This window comes from Scyliorhinus torazame, chromosome 5 (assembly GCF_047496885.1).
Source record: "Scyliorhinus torazame isolate Kashiwa2021f chromosome 5, sScyTor2.1, whole genome shotgun sequence".
NCBI classification, from domain to species: Eukaryota; Metazoa; Chordata; class Chondrichthyes; order Carcharhiniformes; family Scyliorhinidae; genus Scyliorhinus; species Scyliorhinus torazame.
In genome coordinates this window covers 202,915,643-202,934,344 of record NC_092711.1, presented here as the reverse complement: position 1 = coordinate 202,934,344, position 18,702 = coordinate 202,915,643, and the positions used below count along the sequence as shown (strand labels likewise).

Genomic DNA, 18,702 nt, shown 5'->3' with positions numbered 1-18,702 from the left:
ACTGTGCAATCTGATTGACTATGTCAGATATGCGTGGGAGGGGGTATGCGTCAAGCTGCATATATCTGTTGATGGTCTGGCTGTAGTCCATGACCATTCTGTGTTTCTCCCCAGTTTTAACTACTACCACTTGGGCTCACCAGGGGCTGTTGCTGGCCTCGATGATGCCTTCCCGAAGCGGCCACTGGACCTCTGACCTGATGAAGGTCCTGTCCTGGGTGCTGTACCGTCTGCTCCTCGTGGCGATGGGTTTGCAATCCAGGGTTAGATTTGCGAAAAGGGAAGGTGGGTCAACCTTTAGGGTCGCGAGGCCGCACACAGTAAGGGGTGGTAGGGGCCTGCCGAACTTCCGTGTTAGGCTCTGGAGGTTGCACTGGAAGTCCAGGCTGAATAGCAGGGCAGCGCAGAGATTGGGGAGGACGTAGAGGCTGAAGCTGCTGAATTCTACATCCTGGACCATGAGTGTGACTATACAGTACCCCCGGATCGCCACGGACTGGGATCCCCGGAGGCCAGGGAGATTCTCTGCTTGGCTGGGTAGACCGCGAGGAAGCAGCGCCTTACCGTATCTGGGTGGATGAAGCTTTCGGTGCTCCCGGAGCCCAATAGGAGTCCATCAATCTTAACGCTGGTTGAGGCGGTGGCCAGGTTGTGCGGGTGAGACTGGTCGATGGTGACCAAGGCGAGTCGTGGCTGGTCGTCGCTGGTGTTGGACGATGGGGTGCCCGGGGGGCACGGTTCCTGGAACGATGGTGGTGCCCATGTGCCGTTGGGAAGACAAAATGGCGGTCTCTGGAGATCTTGGGGTGGACAAATTGGCGGCGCCCACTGGCCGCACGTGGCGGGGGTTGAAAAAAATGCCGGCGCTCATGGGCCGCACGTGTTTTGCGGAGGGGAAGATGGTGGCACCCACTGGCCGCGTGTGGTCTGAGGAGGTGAAGATGGTGGCGCTCATTGTGCGTAAACGACGAGGGTAGGGGCAATAGAGGCGACTGAGCGGGCCTGGCACACCGTTGCACAGTGCCCCTTCTTACCGCAGGCCTTATAAAAGGCAGCGCGGACCGTGCAGCTTTGGCTGGGGTGTTTTTGTTGGCCGCAGGGGTGTTTTTGTTGGCCGCAAAAGTAACATCGGGGACCCCCGGGGTTGGCTGGCTGGCGCATGGCGCAGGTGTATTGGCTGGGTAAGGCCCCCGCTGGGGCGGCCGTCTGTGGAGTCCACGATGCGTAGGAGGGGTGGGCCGCGCGGCTGGGGGTGTAGGCCTGAATATTGAGCGAGGCGATCGTCATGGATAGCGATAGTTTCTTTGTCTCTGCGCAGTCGAGCGTGGCCCCCTCTAAAAGTCACTGGCGTATGAGGTCTGACCCAATCCCCGTAACAAAAGCGTCCCGCATAAGGAGGTTCGAATGTTCCATGGCCGTGACGGCCTGACAGTCACAGTCTCTGACTAGTGGAATTAAGGCACGCCAGAAATCGTCTACGGACTCACCAGGGAGCTGACAGCGAGTGGAGAGTACGTGTCTGGCGAAGAGCGTGTTCGTCTGCTGGGCGTAATTCTCTTTGAGTAGCGCCATGGCTTCGTCGTAGTTTGGCGCGTCCTGGATCAGAGGAAAGACGTTGGAGCTCAGCCTCGAGTACAGTATCTGTATTTTTTGAGCTTCCGGAATTGGGTCTGGTGCAAACCTGATGTACGCCTCGAAACAAGCTAGCCAGTGTTGAAAGTCCTTTTTGGCGTCGCTTGATTGCGGATCCAGCTGCAGGCGATCCGGCTTGATGTGGAGGTCCATCTTCTGAAAATCTTAGAGTAATAAATTGATGCACGATAAATTGGACAAAGATGAGAGTTGAATACAACTGAAGCTTTATTACTCTAAGATGTGTGGCCTCCCACAGCAGTTGGCGAAATGGCTGCTGTACGGAGGACACACATATTTATACTCTGCCTACTGGGTGGAGCCAGCAGGCAGGGACTACCGCTGTACCTATAGTACAGGGTCTTACCGTACATATCCTAATATATGTACAACAGTGGTTTACCACAGCAAGCGATGTCTGTCGCAAAAATTTCATTTTATTCAGGTTACGATACCCTCCTACTTCCCGAAGGGTCACCACCTGGGATTCTCTGTCCTGCCAGCCGGCCAATGGGGTTTCTGATTGTGGGCAGCCCCACACCGTCAGGAAATCCCAGGCGTGGGTGTGCTGCCAGTGCAAAGGGGAATCCTGACCGCGGAGAATCCATTCTGGGATCTTTCCCGTTAATTGTCTGGAGATTGACCTGAAGTGGTGTTTGTTGATTTCTCGCTACAGTATGGCAGGTTAGAATCATAGAATCCCTACAGTGCGGAAGGTGACCATTCAGCCCATTGAGTCTGCATCGACCCTCTGAAAGAGCACCCTACCTAGGACCAATCACACCCTATCCCTGTTATCCCACCTAAATTTTGAACATTATGGGACAATTTAGCATGGCCAATCCGACCAACATGCACATCTTTGGACTAGTTCCTGATTTTGCCAACGGAGCGGGCGGGTTAGATCACAAACAAATCGGCGTCTGGTGGGGTTCTCGATTTTTGGCCTCTCCCACGATTTGATGGCCTTGTCGCACTTTCACTTAAACGCAATGCGGCTGTATAATCGCGCCCTTGGTCACTTGTTCGAGCCCTGGGGAGTTTCCCCCCGGGCGAGCTCACATTTAGAATTACTTTCATCGTTGAGGAGCTGAACTCACTGGCGAAGGCGGCTTCTCAGAGATCGGGCATCCATTTTGAATAGGTGTCTCGATCTCTAAGTGAGCTTCAGGGTCACCCACACTCCCGGCCCATGGGAAATGTCACCCCAACACACATGGGCCTTACCCTACTCGGATGCCCCACTATGAGATTGTTGGGGTCCCCTAATCAAATCTTGCCCCTGCCCCTTTTATAGGCCCCACCCCCCTTTCAGGACTCCCGCCATTTACCGCTTCAACCCTCCTTTCATGAGCATGGCCCCGCCCTCAGGCCCTGACCCTTGTTGGTGCCCCCTGGCACCTGGGTACCCTGGCCCTGCCATCCTGGCACCGTAACAGTGCTCCTTCCAGCCTGGCACTGCCAAGATGCCTGGGTGCCAGGGGAGTGCCAGAGTTCCATCCTGACCTGTCCTCTCTGAGGCCCCCAAATGGCCTGGGAAACATACCGGGTGCCATTCTGCCTGCTTACGTTTGTGTGGACCAGTATTAATCGGTGCTCACGTGAATGCTTGCTGGAGAGCCGTTTGATAACAGGAAGCTGTTAGATAGGGGGCCCTACTCTTTAACGAGGTGGACTTTGGTTTTAATTAGTGATTATTGGTTTCTCGCCACGTCTGGGCGGGAATTGGATCACGCCAACGGGAGCAGTTAGGTCAGAAACCGATTTGCGCCTGGCGCGGATCATGATTTGGGCTCTCTCGTGATCGAATCGTCTCGCACCGATTCATACTGAGCGTAATGCAGCTATTAAATCAAACCTCCATCTCTAATTTCTCTTGTAAGCAACAGTTTGGCCACGGTTCCCTCCCTACCCTAGCGCTAAAGAGGAATAAACAACTTTTGGTGTCCACCTTTTTGTTCCCCGATTGCCTGTCATTCCCTGTCCGCTGTCAGTCATGTTTCACCTGACATTTTCTCCTTCCCTCTTCTTTTCATTGTCATTATTTTTCTCCACATCAATGGGAATCATTATCTTCATTCCCATGTCCTTCACTTTAAAGGGTGAGGTTGTGGTGCAGTGGTATAGTCCACAGTAATGCTCTGTCGACCTAGGTTCGAAACTCACCACGGTAGATGGTGAAATTTGAATTCACTAAAAGTATGGAATTAAAAGTCTAATGATGACCATGAAGCCATTGTTGATAATTGTAAAAATCCATCTGGTTCACTAATGTTCTTGTGAGAAGGAAATTTGCTGTCCTTACACGGTCTGGCCTACATGTGACTTCCGACCCACAGCAATGAGGCCTTAACTGCCCTCTGAAACAGCCTAGCAAGTCATTCAGTTCAAGGGCAGATCAGGGTGGACAACAAATGCGAACCGAGCCAGCGCCGCCCACATCCCTGTATTGAATTTTTAAATTTTTGATCCTGCAGGTCTTCATTTGCCTCAATAAGTTCTCTTCAGTTCCACTACAATTAAAGGATGACATCCAATTTAACTGTGTAGTTTAGTTGGAATATTCTCTCAGGAATTCCTGCTCCCATATTCTTCTCCAGTCACTACCAGCTTAATGCCTTCTCTCCCACCTGCAGATAATGGAACAAATCTTTAATCCATTTCATATCCTCTGTCAGATCAATGATTTACCTGTCCATGAAACTGTGAGTAATAGTCACCTTATTGAGAAAAACAGCATTAAATAAACACATTGTCCTTTATGATTCTAATCTTCATCAATAACAAAACACAATAGGTGATGTTCTCTGCACACAATGTCGCAAATGCGCACTGCAATCGGGCATCTGGCCAAAATCAAGGTCCACGCCCAGCGCCGACCAGAGCGGGAGTTATGCTCTGGTCCCCAGCTGGTGGCGGTAACGAGGCTTTCACCCTAACCCGTCAGCGACATGCAAGACAGACATTTGCATGCATTTAAATGTGATTAGTGCGTTTGATTCACTGTACTCCAGGCCTCCGCGATGCTCCGCCCCTCCTTGTCTTAAGTCACGAAGGCAGTATTTGCAAATGGCGCCTGGGCATCATGGCTGCTGAGGGTTGGCACGGTGGCGCACAGGTTAGCACTGTTGCCTCACAGCACTGAGGACCCAGGTTCAATCCTGGCCCCGGGTCACTGTCCGTGTGGAGGTTACACATTCTCCCCGTGGCTGCGTAGGTTTCACCCCCACAACCCAGAGGATGTTCAGGGTAGGTAGATTGGCCACGCTTAAATTGCCCCTTAAATTAAAAAATGTAATTTACAAAAAATGGTTGCCAAGAGTGTGAGAGAAGGTGAACAAAGTTTGAAAAACGGCACCACTTGCTGTGGGGTGGCTGCCAGGGCCAGGGAGGGAGTGGCAGGAGGGTCTTGGTGACATCTCTGTGGATTTGGGTTTTCCCCCTCGGGATCAGGATGGCCTGGTTCAGACTGCCATTGCTGCAGTCTTTGTTTTAAATACACCCGTTTGGTACAATTTATAGGCCCCTGGCTGCTCACTCTACTGACTGCTCAACGTGTCCTGTAAATGTTCAAGAGCCTCTTTTTGGACCCCAGCCAGGCCACCTCTCTGGATACCCTCAGATGCCAGAGGACCCATCAATGGGATGGGCATGGCCAAGCTCAATCATTGGCACACCAGGTGCTGGCACTCCTCAGTGCAATCAGAAGAATAGTCCCACTGCAGGAGAAGCAGGGGAGTAGCAGAGCTCGCTCCACACAAAGGGGACAGACCTTGGGCACCCTCCCTGGCACACTGCCCTCTCAGGGCAGAGGTCTCACCAGTGACACTATCAGCCAACACACGTCCCAGGACCACCAGCTGTCTCTAATCCCTGCCTGTCCACCTGCTCCTGCGCCCATCCATCCTGCCCCTGGACTAGTTGGCACAATATGTGTGTCACACTTAGCACCCACATCAGACTGCAGCTAGCTCTCAGCAGATGACCACTTCCTTGCCTCACCCCCATCTGTTGGACCTGCCAACACAAAAGCCTCTAAGCATGGAGGCGATTGGTGACAAACAGTGACCCTCTCCACCGCAGAACCAGGTGCCACCCTGTTGGTGGGATAGCACACATCCCACGCAATGAATATGCCCACAGTAGACACCACTGGAGAAATAGGACTTGGGTCACAGAGCCTATCGCTGACATGTTGCGGCAGCTACGTGTACCCTGTTTACAAGTATGGGTGGTGAGGATAAAGGCTCCCCGGTACCTCTCACTGATGGGAGCACGGGTACAGTGTGGAAGGCGACATATCAGGTGTAAAGGCTGAGAGGTGGGAATGGGTTTGGGAGGCACATGTGGAGGGTGGAGCTGAAGTGCAACCCAGGGTCACCATGCAGCCTGTTGGATTTGAATAGGGGAGGGAATACTCATCTTGCTTACATATCTTCTCCTTTCCCCACCTGCAGAGAAAGAATTTTGGAATACAGCCAGCAATGCCCCAATAAAAAACATTCATTAAAAAAAAGCAATGCTCACTATCTACCTGGCCACAGCTGCTGTGGTGGATGCACGGAGGCTGGTGGTACAGGGCCTGCTCAGGGAGGACCTTGCACAAGAGGAGTCTGCCCCAGAAGAGCAGGGTCCAGCCAGCGAGACTCCAGTGCTGGCCTTCCATCAGGCCGAGAAAGAGGAGCCACATCAGACCATGTGTATACCATCAACGACTGATCTTTGAGGAGATGCCAGACCACCTGTGCCGCCAAAGACTTTGGCTAACCAAGGAGACCATGCACAACCTGTGCCAGATGATGGCACACCTGGCACTGCGGGGGTTTTGAGGAGGATACCCGCTCACAGAGGCCGTGACAGGTGCCCTGAGCTTCTATGCCTCAGACTTTCCAGGGGCCGAGCAGAGGGATGTCTGGGATCTCTCACACATCCGTACATGGGTGCATCCATGCAATAGGATGCCCTATGCTCTTGGGCAGCAGACAATATAGTCTAGACCAGGCACACCAGGATGCCTGACAAGCAGGATTTGCCATCAGCACTAGCATTGCCCTGGTCCAGGGGGTGATCGATGGCACACATGTCCCCCTACGAGCACCGGTTCATTAGGGGGTACCTTTGACAATCAGAAGGGTTTTCACTCCCTAAATGTGCAGTTGGTTTGTGACCACTAGCTGCACATCATGCACGTCTGTGCCTGATACTCAGGCAGTGTGCACAATGCATGCACCCTGGCACACTCGTCGGTTCCCGTCAGCTTGGAGGGGCTCCCGCAGGCAAGGGGTTGGCTCTTGGGTGACAAGGGTTACCTGCTAAGGTCTTGGCTAATGACGCCTGTCTGGAGGCCCAGGCTGACACGGTGAATCGCTATAATGACACCCATGCAGCAAACACGAGCGTCATTGAGTGGTGCATTGGCAACCTCAAGATGCGCTTCCAATGCCTGAATCACTCTATTGGCGCACTTCAATGAATCCCCAGAAAGATCTCTAACATCATGCTGGCATGCTGTGTCCTCCACAACATTGCACAGTAGGGGGCGAAGCAGGAGGGGGCGAACATGCTGGAGGACGGGGAAGAATGCCAGTCCTCCTCTGATGAGGAGGATGGCCAGGAAAAGCTGGGCATTGAGCCTCGGCTGGCATGACAGGCCACCTAACGTGTGCTCCAGGACCGCCACACACGGGCAACCTCATCACCTCCAGATTTGCTGACTGGAAAACCTGACCAGCAGCTGCTCCACCACCCCATGTTCTTTCCCCCCTCCCCCCACCTCCACACTCCCTTCCAAGTGGTTCCCCCTTCCCCATAGCCACTCGCATCATTATCTCTCCCTCCTTCCTTCACTCCATCCCACCACCCCAGTCTCCCAAGGTTTGTTGGACCTGGGTAGGCAGTATCATTGGGTCTTTTTCACAGGATAGAGGATAATGATGACTCGATGTGAGATGAGCTCTGGTGCTCCTCATCATTGTTGACCAATCCATCTCATGAACCACAGTTGATAGCACTGTGGCTTCACAGTTCCAGGGTCCCAGGTTCGATTCCCCGCTGGGTCACTGTGCGGAGTCTGCACGTTCTCCCCGTGTCTGCGTGGGTTTCCTCCGGGTGCTCCGGTTTCCTCCCACAGTCTAAAGACGCACAGATTAGGTAGATTGGCCATGATAAATTGCCCTTAGTGACCAAAAATGTTAGGAGGGGTTATTGGGTTACGGGGATAGGGTGGAAGTGGACTCGATAGGCCGAATGGCCTCCTTTTTCACTGTATGTTCTATGTTCTATGAACCCTTATATTCTTCTATTCATCCGGGTGGTGGTAGGCATTGGGTGGGGTTGGGGGGAAGGGGTGGGGGGGGGGGGGGGGTTGGTTGTAGGCACTGCCGCAGTTGTGGAGACAGTGAGCGGTGATGGGTCACCCACTGGGTAAGCTGTCCTAAGATGGCTACACATTTCTGGCCTCGTTCCCTGATGCTCTGAGGGATGATCCCAAGTGGAACGTTCAGTTGTCCTGTGGACCCTGCCTCGTTTCATCCTCCAACACCCACACAACCAACCTCCCACAACCCCAACCGCAACACCCTCTCGACCAAACTCAGCCCATCCCTCACACCCTTCATACAGAGGATTGAAACAGGTCAGAATGTTGGTAAATTGGTGTTTAATCGTGACTATATATAATTGTTGTGCCTTGACCCCTACCACTAACCTATGTGCTGCACCCGTGCCAACTTAACTACTGTCTTCGTTATTTTACGTGGCCTACTTCTTCTTCGAGGTGTGACCCCAGACAGCACGTGAGATGTGGAGGCTGCCTGCTGCATATCTCGCCCGCTGACCTGAGATGTCTTTGGCGGACGTCCTCTGGATGGCGTGGACCTGGATGGGCCCAGCTGACTTTCTGGTGCAACAGGTGATGAGGTGCCACCCTGTTCTGCCCACTGCCCGTCAGATGCCCCATTGTCAGGTGGAGGGGATTCAGACGCGCTGTGGGTGGCACCAGCATGGGCCCCATCATTTCCTCCACCCTCAGGATGCTCGATGGCCCTGGGCTACTCCATGGGACAGAAGTGAAGACAGATTGAGCTCCGGAGGCTCCATTTTAACCCTGGTATTGCTAATCCTGGAGGCCTGCTGCCCTCAATCATGGGGCACTGAGACTGGGCACGGCCTTCAGCAAGTGAGTCATGCCCCTCACTGACGTGATCATGTCCCTGTGTGACTGGCCCAGATCAGTCAGCACCCGGCCAATGCTCTTGGCGCCCTCAGCCATGACCTTTTGGAACTGGGCCAAGCTCTGGAGTATTGCAGCAATGTCCATGTGGACCGGTATTTGGGTATGTTGGGGTTGTAGCTGGAGGCAAGGCACCCAACACAGACTGGCATGATGCTGATCCTGTAAGACAAAAGACAAGATATATGTTGAGATCTTTGGACGGAGTGATGAGGTGAGAGGGGTGACACGTTTGCTATCGGGGCATCATTTTGCATTCGGGACTCAGTTGTCGCATGTGAACCTCCGCCTCGGAGATAGCCCTCTCTTGCACCTCCCTGGATAATTCCATCGCCCTCTGCTCAGCAGGGGTGAGAGACCTGAGGTCTGGTACTCCCCCCTCCAGTCTTCTCCCACTCCCTTCTATAATGGGCCGCCTTGTCCTGCGGGTAAAAAAAGGACACGATGCATGGAGGCGAGTTATAATCGGGGGTGGTCACCTGTAGTGGAATGTGTGCGCAAGGCACCTGGCCAAAGAGGACAGTATAGATGTTGGGATTTGGTGTGGGGTGGGATGTGAGGGACATGCAGGTGGGTTTTGATTGGCCTCTAGGGGAGTGGGGTGTGATGTGAGGGACAGGAGTGATGCCAGGGGTGGTGGCTCACCTGAGGGGTTGTTCATCTCCTTGCGACATTGCGTACCAGACTACATGGTGAGGTTCACAGCACTAGCCACCTCGTCCACCTCCACCAAGGCCCGGTTGGCCACCTTGGGTGGGAGACTCCTGCCCACCTTGGGGAAGAGGTTGTCCCGACTCTCCTCCACCACGTCCAACATGGTATCAAGCTCCAAATCGGTGAGATGTGCTGCTGCTTCCCTTGGAGTCATCTTCTTGGCTGGAATGTGTGTGTGTGGGGAGTGGAGTGCTTATACACAACTCCAGCGTGTCAAGCTCTCTAGTGCCAATTCTGGTTCCAGCGAATCTGACGCCAGTGCAAATGAGAATTACTCAAGATTCACATGAGCAGAGTGGTGGCCCATTAGCATGCCCTGAATTGATCCACACATAGTGCTCCCAACGGGAACGCGAAACACATGCAATTCAGTCCCGGCGTCAACATTTAGGGCTGCATTCTCGAGTGCCGACGGCAAAATCACGTTCGGCAATTGGCAGGAGAATCCGTTTTTATGCTGAAATCGTGGGCTCCGCCTCCTGAAAAATGGTGGCATCACTGAGTACGCCGCACGCCACTGGGGCGACCTCAGGACGTCACCTCCTCGATGCTCCGCCCCCGATGGGCCGACTTCCCGACGGCATCGGTCGCAGGTCCTCAGTTTTCACGGATCTCGCATAGCGCCTGCGGACTGTGTCCAGCGCTGCCAGTCAGGGGGGGAAGCCATTCCGCTGGCCGGGGGGGCTTCGGCTGGCACTGGGGGGGGGACTGGTGGGGGTGGTGAGGGGGGTTAGAGGGGGGGCCACTATAATCTGGCAGGACGGGTCCATGTCCATGTGCGGCCCTCGCCATGTTGTATGGCGCGACCGCTGCAGGTTTCCGCCGTGCGCATGCGTGACCACAGACCCGGCAATTCTGTCCGTATCTTCAGGTAAAGCCGGGGGCTTGACGTGATGCGGCTGCTAGCCCCCCCACCGGGCGGAGCATCAGTGCGGGAGCGGCCCCGACATTTTGGCTGTAAGACTAGACACATGCTCCAGACATAGCCTCAAAAGTGGAGATCCAGCCCTTAATCTCCAAAATGAAGGATTCTGACCAATGGAGGTGCACATTCTGTTTTAATTCAAAGAACAAAGAAAAGTACAGCACATGAACAGGTCCTTCAGCCCTCCAAGCCTGCACCGACCATGCTGCCCGTCTAAACTAACATCTTCTGCACTTTCAGGGTCTGTATCCCACTATTTCCATCGTATTCATGTATTTGTCAAGATGCCCCTTAAACCTCACTATCGTCCCTGCTTCAACTACCTCCTCTGGCAGCGAGTTCCAGGCACCCACTACCCTGTGTAAAAAAACTTGCCTCGTGCATCTCCTCTAAACCTTGTCCCTCACAGCTTAAACCTATGCCCCCTAGTAATTGACCCCTGTACTCTGGGAAAAAGTCTCTGACTATCCACCCTGTCTATGCCCCTCATTTGTAGATCTCTATCAGGTCGCCCCTCAACCTCCGTCGTTCCAGTGAGAATAAACCAAGTTTATTCAACCTCTGCTCATAGCTAATGCACTCCATACCAGGCAACATCCTAGTAAATCTCTTCTGCACCCTCTCTAAAGCCTCCACATCCTTCTGATAGTGTGGCGACCTGAATTGAACACTATACTCCAAGTGTGGCCTAACTACGGTTCTATACAGCTGCAACATGACTTGCCAATTCTTATACTCAATGCCCCGGCCATTGAAGGCAATCATGCCGTATGCCTTCTTTACTACCTTCTCCACCTCTGTTGCCCCTTTCAGTGACCTGTGGACCTGTACACCTAGATCTCTCTGACTGTCAATACTCTTGAGGGTTCTACCATTCACCGAATATTCCCCACCTGCATTAGACCTTCCAAAATGCATTACCTCACATTTCCTTATATTCCACACAGACTTCGTCTGTTCCCAGCCTTCTAGCCCTGACAAATGCCGCCTTTTACTTTTTGACGAGGCCTACAATATGTCTCGTTATTCAAGGTTCCCGAAATTTGTCGTATTTCTCCTTCATCCTCACAGGAACATGCCGGTCCAGAAGTCCTTTCAACTGACATTTGAAAGCCTCCCACATGTCAGATGTTGATTTACCCTCAAACATCCAACCCCAATCTAGATTCCTCAGGTCCTGCCTAATATTGTTATAATTAGCCTTCCCCCAATTTAGCACATTCATCCTTGGACCACTCTTATCCTTGTCCAGCAGCACTTTAAAACTTACTGAATTGTGGCCGAAATGCTCCCCTCCTGAAACTTCTACCACCTGGCCAGGCTCATTCCCCAATACCAGGCTGTATTTCGAATACAACTAGTATAGGTAAAAGATAGCTGTTTAAGCATAAATATTAGGCCCCAGTTTTAAATACCCATTTATACAGCATAATTCACTTTTACTGAAGTCCGTTGTTCTGGCAAATGCATATTTTCAAAGACAGTGTGACATTAAAACAGCACAGTTGCAAAACAATTTGACACTGCTTGTGCTAATTGTCAAGGCGAAGGACTGAGTTCCAAGGCAACAAGGTGGCAAGAGTCCAATGCAGTTTGTAAGAGCATTGAATCATATATATATTACTCAATGTTTCTCGATATGAAGTCTCAATTGTTACATTAGCCAAGCCAGCTTAAAGATTAGCAGAATATCACATTCCATAACATGTAGACATGAAACAATTAAAAAGCTGATGTTGCACATTGAAGATGGACGGCTTGCCATCAAATCAAATGTGTTTGAGTCTAACCCAAACCAATTAGGATTATACTGGGGTGTGATTAGATGACTTAAGACAGATATGAAAGTGTATAACTGAAAAGTTTCCGCCCGCCATTTTAGTGTTGTCTCGTGTGTTGTGTGTGTGTTGTCTTTGTGTTGTCTTTCTGTTAATTTAGTCAGTTTTGTCCTTAATAATCTCCATTTTAGAGATGTCTTTTGGGGGTTCTGGCAGTCTACCAGTCTGTGTCAGTGATATTAGTCCACTTTTGACTTTGAGTTTTAGTTTTGCTGAAGATTAGCTTTCTCTCTCACTTCATGTTTCATTGCCAGACTTTGACCTTTTAAAAGTTACTTTCGAGCTGTCTGCCTAAGCAAAAAAAGATAATGTCTGTAATTCTCTGAAAGCTTCGAATTGTCTACGAATTGCCTTTTAAATGACTTTCAAATTGTAATCAAGCGACTACAAATAAAACAATTCTTTTTGGCACCTGAGAAATTTTAACTGAAATTTCTGCTGAGTTCCAGTATTCGCAAAGTGCTACTGATAACCAAATAGCAGAGATGATATAAATTCCTTCAACTATACACAGTCGAATAATACAAGGAATCGAACAACTTGGCATAGTCCAGAAATATTACAAATCTTACAACTTGTCGTATTGCGCCAGGACTTTGATTCATCAAAGCTTCCCCCAAACTTGCCGTAGTTCGACAGGTTAAGATCCCATCAATTACAGATTCCTGCCGAAATGCTCCCCTCCTGAAACTTCTACCACCTGGCCAGGCTCATTCCCCAATACCAGGCCCAGTACAGCTTCCCTAGTTGGACTATCTACATATTGTTGTAAGAAGCCCTCCTGGATGCTCCATACAAATTCTGCCCCGTCCAAGCCCCTAGCGCTAAGTGAGTCCCAGTCAATATTGGGGAAGTTAGCCTCCCATCACAACCCTGTTGCTTTTACTCCTTTCCAAAATCTGTCTACCCATCTGCTCCTCTGTCTCCCGCTGGCTGTACAGGGTGGCCTGTAGTAAACCCCCAACATTGTAACTGCACCCTTCTTATTCCTGATCTCTACCCATATAGCCTCGCTGCCCTCGGAGGTGTCTTCCTGCAGTACAGCTGTGATATTCTCCCTAACCAGTCGCGCAGCTCCTCCAACTCTTTTACACCCCCCTCTATCCCACCTGAAACATCTAAATCCTGGAACGTTTAGCTTCCAATCCTGTCCTTCCCTCAACCAGGTCTCTGTAATGCAACAATATCATAGTTCCAAGCACCATTCCAATCTCTTCAGTTCATCTGCCTTACCTGTTATACATCTTGCATCAAAACATAGCCACCAGTCCCACTGTTTTCAGCAACATCTCCCTGTCTGCTCTTCCTCAGAGCCATACTGGCCCTGTTCCCTAGTTCTCCCTCAATTTTTTCACCTTCTGACCTATTGCTCCGGTACCCAACCCCCTGCCACACTAGTTTAAACCCTCCCGTGTGACACTAGCAAACCTCGCAGTCAGGTTATTTATGTCTCTCCAGTTTAGATGCAACGCGTCCTTCTTATACAGGAGCTCCCATGGTCCAGATAACTGAAACCCTCCCTCCTACACCAGCTGTTTAGCCACGTGTTTAGCTGCTATATCTTCCCATTTCTCGCCACACTGCCACGTGGCACAGGGAGTAATCCCTAGAGGTGCTGTTTTTTTTTTAACTTTCTGCCAACCTCCTTTGTTCCAGTGAGAACAAACCAAGTTTATTCAACCTCTCAATAACTCAATACAAATAACTCAATGTAATAATTCAAATATCTGTAGTTTCTTTGCAATACTTGCCCCAGAAGTACTGAAAACAAGAATAAAAGGTGGGGATAGAGAGATCATCAAGTTACATAGTGACAACTGCCCTTGTTTTTCAGCTCAATGAGTCTTTAAGTAGCTGTGAGTGAATTGGTTCAGCCCCTGTAATTTCTGTTTGAAATCAGTAAATATAGATTGTAACATCTTTGAATAAAGGCAGACACAGATTGTGGAAATTGTGTGTTAAATATTAATTCTCTTCCACAGTGATCCAATGGCTCAGTCTTCAAACCCTCAATTCTTCACTCAGGAAGAGCTCAATAACTTAAAGTCCACTTATGAAGTGGGTGGGCTGGAGGCTGTTGTGTCTCTGATACGGAAGAAGTTACAAGAGCTGCAGAATACAGAGCTGCACATTGCAGTGACAGGGGAGTCAGGTGGAGGGAAATCGACCTTCATCAATACTATGAGAGGACTCCGGAGAAAGGATAAGGGAGCAGCTAAAACTGGTACCACAGAAACCACAATGAAACCAACCCCGTACCCACATCCCAACATGCCGACTGTTTGCTTCTGGGATCTGCCAGGAATAGGGACAACCAACTTCCCAGCAGGTGCGTATCTTCAGGAAATGAACTTGAATAAATATGATTTCTTCATCGTTATCTCAGACTGTCGATTCAGAGAAAATGATGCAAGCCTCGCCGAAGCGATGAAAGAACTGGGGAAGAAATTCTACTTTGTTCGATCTAAAATTGATAATGATCTCCGTGCTCTTCAAATGGAAGATGAAGAGTTTAACACAGATGAAGAACTGGGCAAGATCAGAAATGACTGTGTGGATAATTTGGAAAAGGCAGGGATTTCATCAGCTGATGTTTTCCTCATATCAAACTTTAAACTGAATGAGTATGATTTTCCAGCATTAAAGGAAGCCCTCGAAGATGGTCTTGATGATCTAAAGAAACACATTTTTTTGCTGTCGCTTCAAAACACAACAATGGAGATTATAGAGAAGAAAAGAGTCCATCTCTTGGCTCTAATCGGGATAATTGCCATAATTTCTGGAATAGTGGGAGCAGTGCCAGTTCCTGGTTTGTCATTTTCTTGTGATGTCAAGCTGCTGACATATGCAATAATACATTTCCGTAATCATCTGGGTCTGGATGATGCCTCTCTTCAAAGACTGGCCGACACAGTAGGAAAGCCTATGGGAAATCTGAAAGCTGTGGCGAAATCTCCATTTATGGGTGAAATAAATGAACAAACTGTGGAAAGAATGATGGTGAAAGCCACTTCCTATACGATATTTACTGATGTGATCCGTTTTATCCCAATCATTGGGTCCATCATTGGAGCAATATCATCAGCTCCTACAATTATCAATTTTCTGAAAGATGCACTGAATGATCTTACAGAGAATGCAAAGAGAGTGGTGCAGGTTGCATTTGGGTCTCACTAAAATGGTCGGCAGTTATACATCCGGACATTGAACTCCTATAATAAATAAAAAAGTGAAGAAAGAAAACAAATCTTGTGTTGTGTTGGTATCTTCTGCATCCCCCAAACAATGCAAGTAGGTCCACAACTAATGAATAATATTTGAAGAAATTGTACTGTTGTAGATTACCATGGCAACTAATTTGCGCAGAGCAAGAATCCACAAAACAACTGAGATGAGGAATCTGTTAATTATTTTTGTTATACATAGATACATAGAACATACAGTGCAGAAAGAGGCCATTCGGCCCATCGAGTCGCACTGACCCACTTAAACCCTCACTTCCACCCTATCCGCATAACCCAATAATCCCTCCTAACCTTTTTGGACACTAAGGGCAATTTAGCATGGCCAATCCACCTAACCTGCACGTCTTTGGACTGTGGGAGGAAACCGGAGCACCCGAAGGAAACCCACGCACACACGGGGAGAACGTGCAGACTCCGCACAGACAGTGACCCAGCGGGGAATCGAACCTGGGACCCTGGCGCTGTGAAGCCACAGTGCTAGCCACGTGTGCTGCCGTGCTGCCATTATACTGATGTTAATTGAATGTGTTATGGGTGAGGTGTTTTCAGAACCCCAAAATGTATCATGGAGTTCAACCAACCTCTCCCTTTAATGTATTTGTTGCTTTTCCTAGCACACTGCTTGTCCCCTAGGTGTGGGATTACAATTATGGACACTGTAGCATAATCAATCACTCATGAGACGGGATGAGAAGGAGTTGAACGATGGCTTTATTAAGCAGACTTGTTCCCCAGCAGCACAGTTACAGAATGCGGCTGCTGGGAGAACCCGGGCTCTGAAACTCCGCCTTACTGGGTGGAGCCAGCAGGCGGCTGATCCAATCGGGACCCAGCTTCTATCCACCAATAGCCTCTCGGCATCACAGGGTACCTTAATACCCCTAATACATACCACCACAGACACGTGGGTTTTTAAACACAAAACAATGTTTATTCCATGAACACAACTTAACATCTTAAATAAACATTGGATCTCTTAACATCCCTTGCTTCAACGATAACTCAGATAGTATTGCAACAGTAAATAATTCCTTAAAATGTTCCTTCAAACTTCCAAGAGACTTAACACCTTTAAACAAAATCACATCAGGTTAAAGGCTTCTCTATTATAAGTTTAAATCACCCAAATGATCCAGAGATGGTATTTTATGGCAGAGATCCAGCTCACTGCAAAACACGGTCACACACCCAGCTCTTTTCCTCCCAACTGCAAAACTAAACTGCAAAATGGCTGACCTGACCTCAGCTCCACCCACTCTCTGACATCACTGTTTTCTTAAAGGTACATTGCTTAACATCCATGTCTTAAAGGTACTCTCACATGACAAATGAAACATGTTGCCCAGGTCATTGCAGAAACTCTTCTACTCTTCTGTGGATATTTTATATCTAGATGAAGAAATTAACAGATCTTAGTTTAACTCTTCACTCAAAGAACAGCATTTCCAATATTGTAGCTGTGTGCTGTGTATCGATCTATTGTCTGTGCTCAAGTCGCTGGAAGAAAAGGGGCTAAATTTAAGAATTGCAGCAATTTCACATGTCACTTTGTTTATGGATTGACCAGCAACAAAAGAACCAAACATTCCAGCAAACTTGTAATTCTGTTCTATGATTGAAAAAAGAAACATCAAAACTCAATGTGTGTTAAATAAATGTTAATGAATGTCATCAATCATGGATTATTTTATGATCATTTCCTTCATCGAAATGTTGGTTGGGTACACCTCGAAGTGTCAAATGACAACACAGGATGTGTAATCAACACCCTACCTATTTTTGGAAAAAGGTCACTGAACTTGTATAAATCACTTGATAAGAATGCCATTTTATCTCCTTTTAAAATAACAGCAAGAATCTGTACTGCAGAGATGGTGTTCCATGAGAAAGCCTTTGAACGAACTGCATTTCACCTGAGCAGATGAGGTAGTAACCAGCAAAATCTTGAAAGTGGAAGAAGGACTCCACCCACTCTCCTGCGCCCCCTAAACCTACTCCAACTACAGGTTCATCTGGGAACCAAGCTGTTAGAAATGCAACTACAAGAAGCCTCACTGTGAACTGATAATTTGTTGCTTTACAAAACCTTCACTTCAACTAAAACATCAGATCATCTAATAAACTACAAGCCTGCCAAAAAGACCATGAAACAATCATAAATAATCATTGTATTGTTGTACATTTATCTGCATTTGTATCAGGGGTGGCATGGTGGCACAGTGGTTGGACTGCTACCTCACAGCGTCAGCGACCTGGGTTAAATTCCAGCCTTGTGTGACTGGCTGTGTGGAGTTTGCACATTCTCCACCTGTCCTCCAGTGTTCTACCATAGTTCAAAGATGTGCAGGTTAGGTGGATTGGCTATGCTAAATTGCCCCGTAGTGTCCAAAGGTGTGAAGGTTAGGTCCAAGGGTTAATCCAATAGTATTGAGTTAATTGAAGTGTAATCCAATAATATATAGTCAATTCCAGTGTAATCCAATGGTGTGGTGATAATTGTAGAATAGTTCAATAGTATAGAGTTAATTGCAGTATAATCCAATAGAATAGACCTAACGCAGTGTAACCCAACAGTATAATGTTAATTACAGTGTAATAAAATAATATAGAGTTAATTGCAGTGTAATCAAATAGTATAGACTCAATTGCAGTCTCAGTCTCATCCAATGTGTCTCATCAATTGCAGTGTAATCCAATAGTACAGAGCTAATCAGTGTAATCCAATAATATAGTGTCAATTGCAGAATAATCTAATAATATCGAGCTAATCGCAGTGTAATCCAATAGTGCAGAGTTAATTGCAATGTAATCCAATAGTATAGAGCTAATCGCCGTGTAACCCAACAGTGTAAAGTTAATTGGAGTGTAATCAAATAGTATAGAGTCAACTGCAGTGTAATTCAATATTATACAGTCAATTGCAGTGTAATCCAATATAGAGTCAATTGCAGTGTCATCCAATAGTATGGGTTCAATGCCATGTAATCCAATAATATAGATTCAATGCAGTGTAATCCAATAGTATAGAGTCAATTGTAGTGTAACCGAATAATTGTGTGGTGAATATCAAACTGACCACAGGATTAATTCAGGTTAAAATAAAGAAGCTTATAAGAA

At 48.6% G+C, this 18,702-nt stretch overlaps 1 protein-coding gene across 1 annotated transcript in view; it reads left to right on the top strand.

Annotated features, from left to right (window-relative positions):
• Window positions 1-17,427, top strand: part of LOC140420891 (interferon-inducible GTPase 5-like) — a 49,870-nt gene extending 32,443 nt beyond the window's left edge. The window contains exon 2 of the mRNA XM_072505011.1: window positions 14,323-17,427. Within this exon, the coding sequence (XP_072361112.1) occupies window positions 14,330-15,517 (1,188 nt within the window). The 5' untranslated portion in view covers window positions 14,323-14,329 and the 3' untranslated portion in view covers window positions 15,518-17,427. The remainder of the gene's footprint in view (window positions 1-14,322) is intronic.
• Window positions 17,428-18,702: the final 1,275 nt, after the last annotated feature.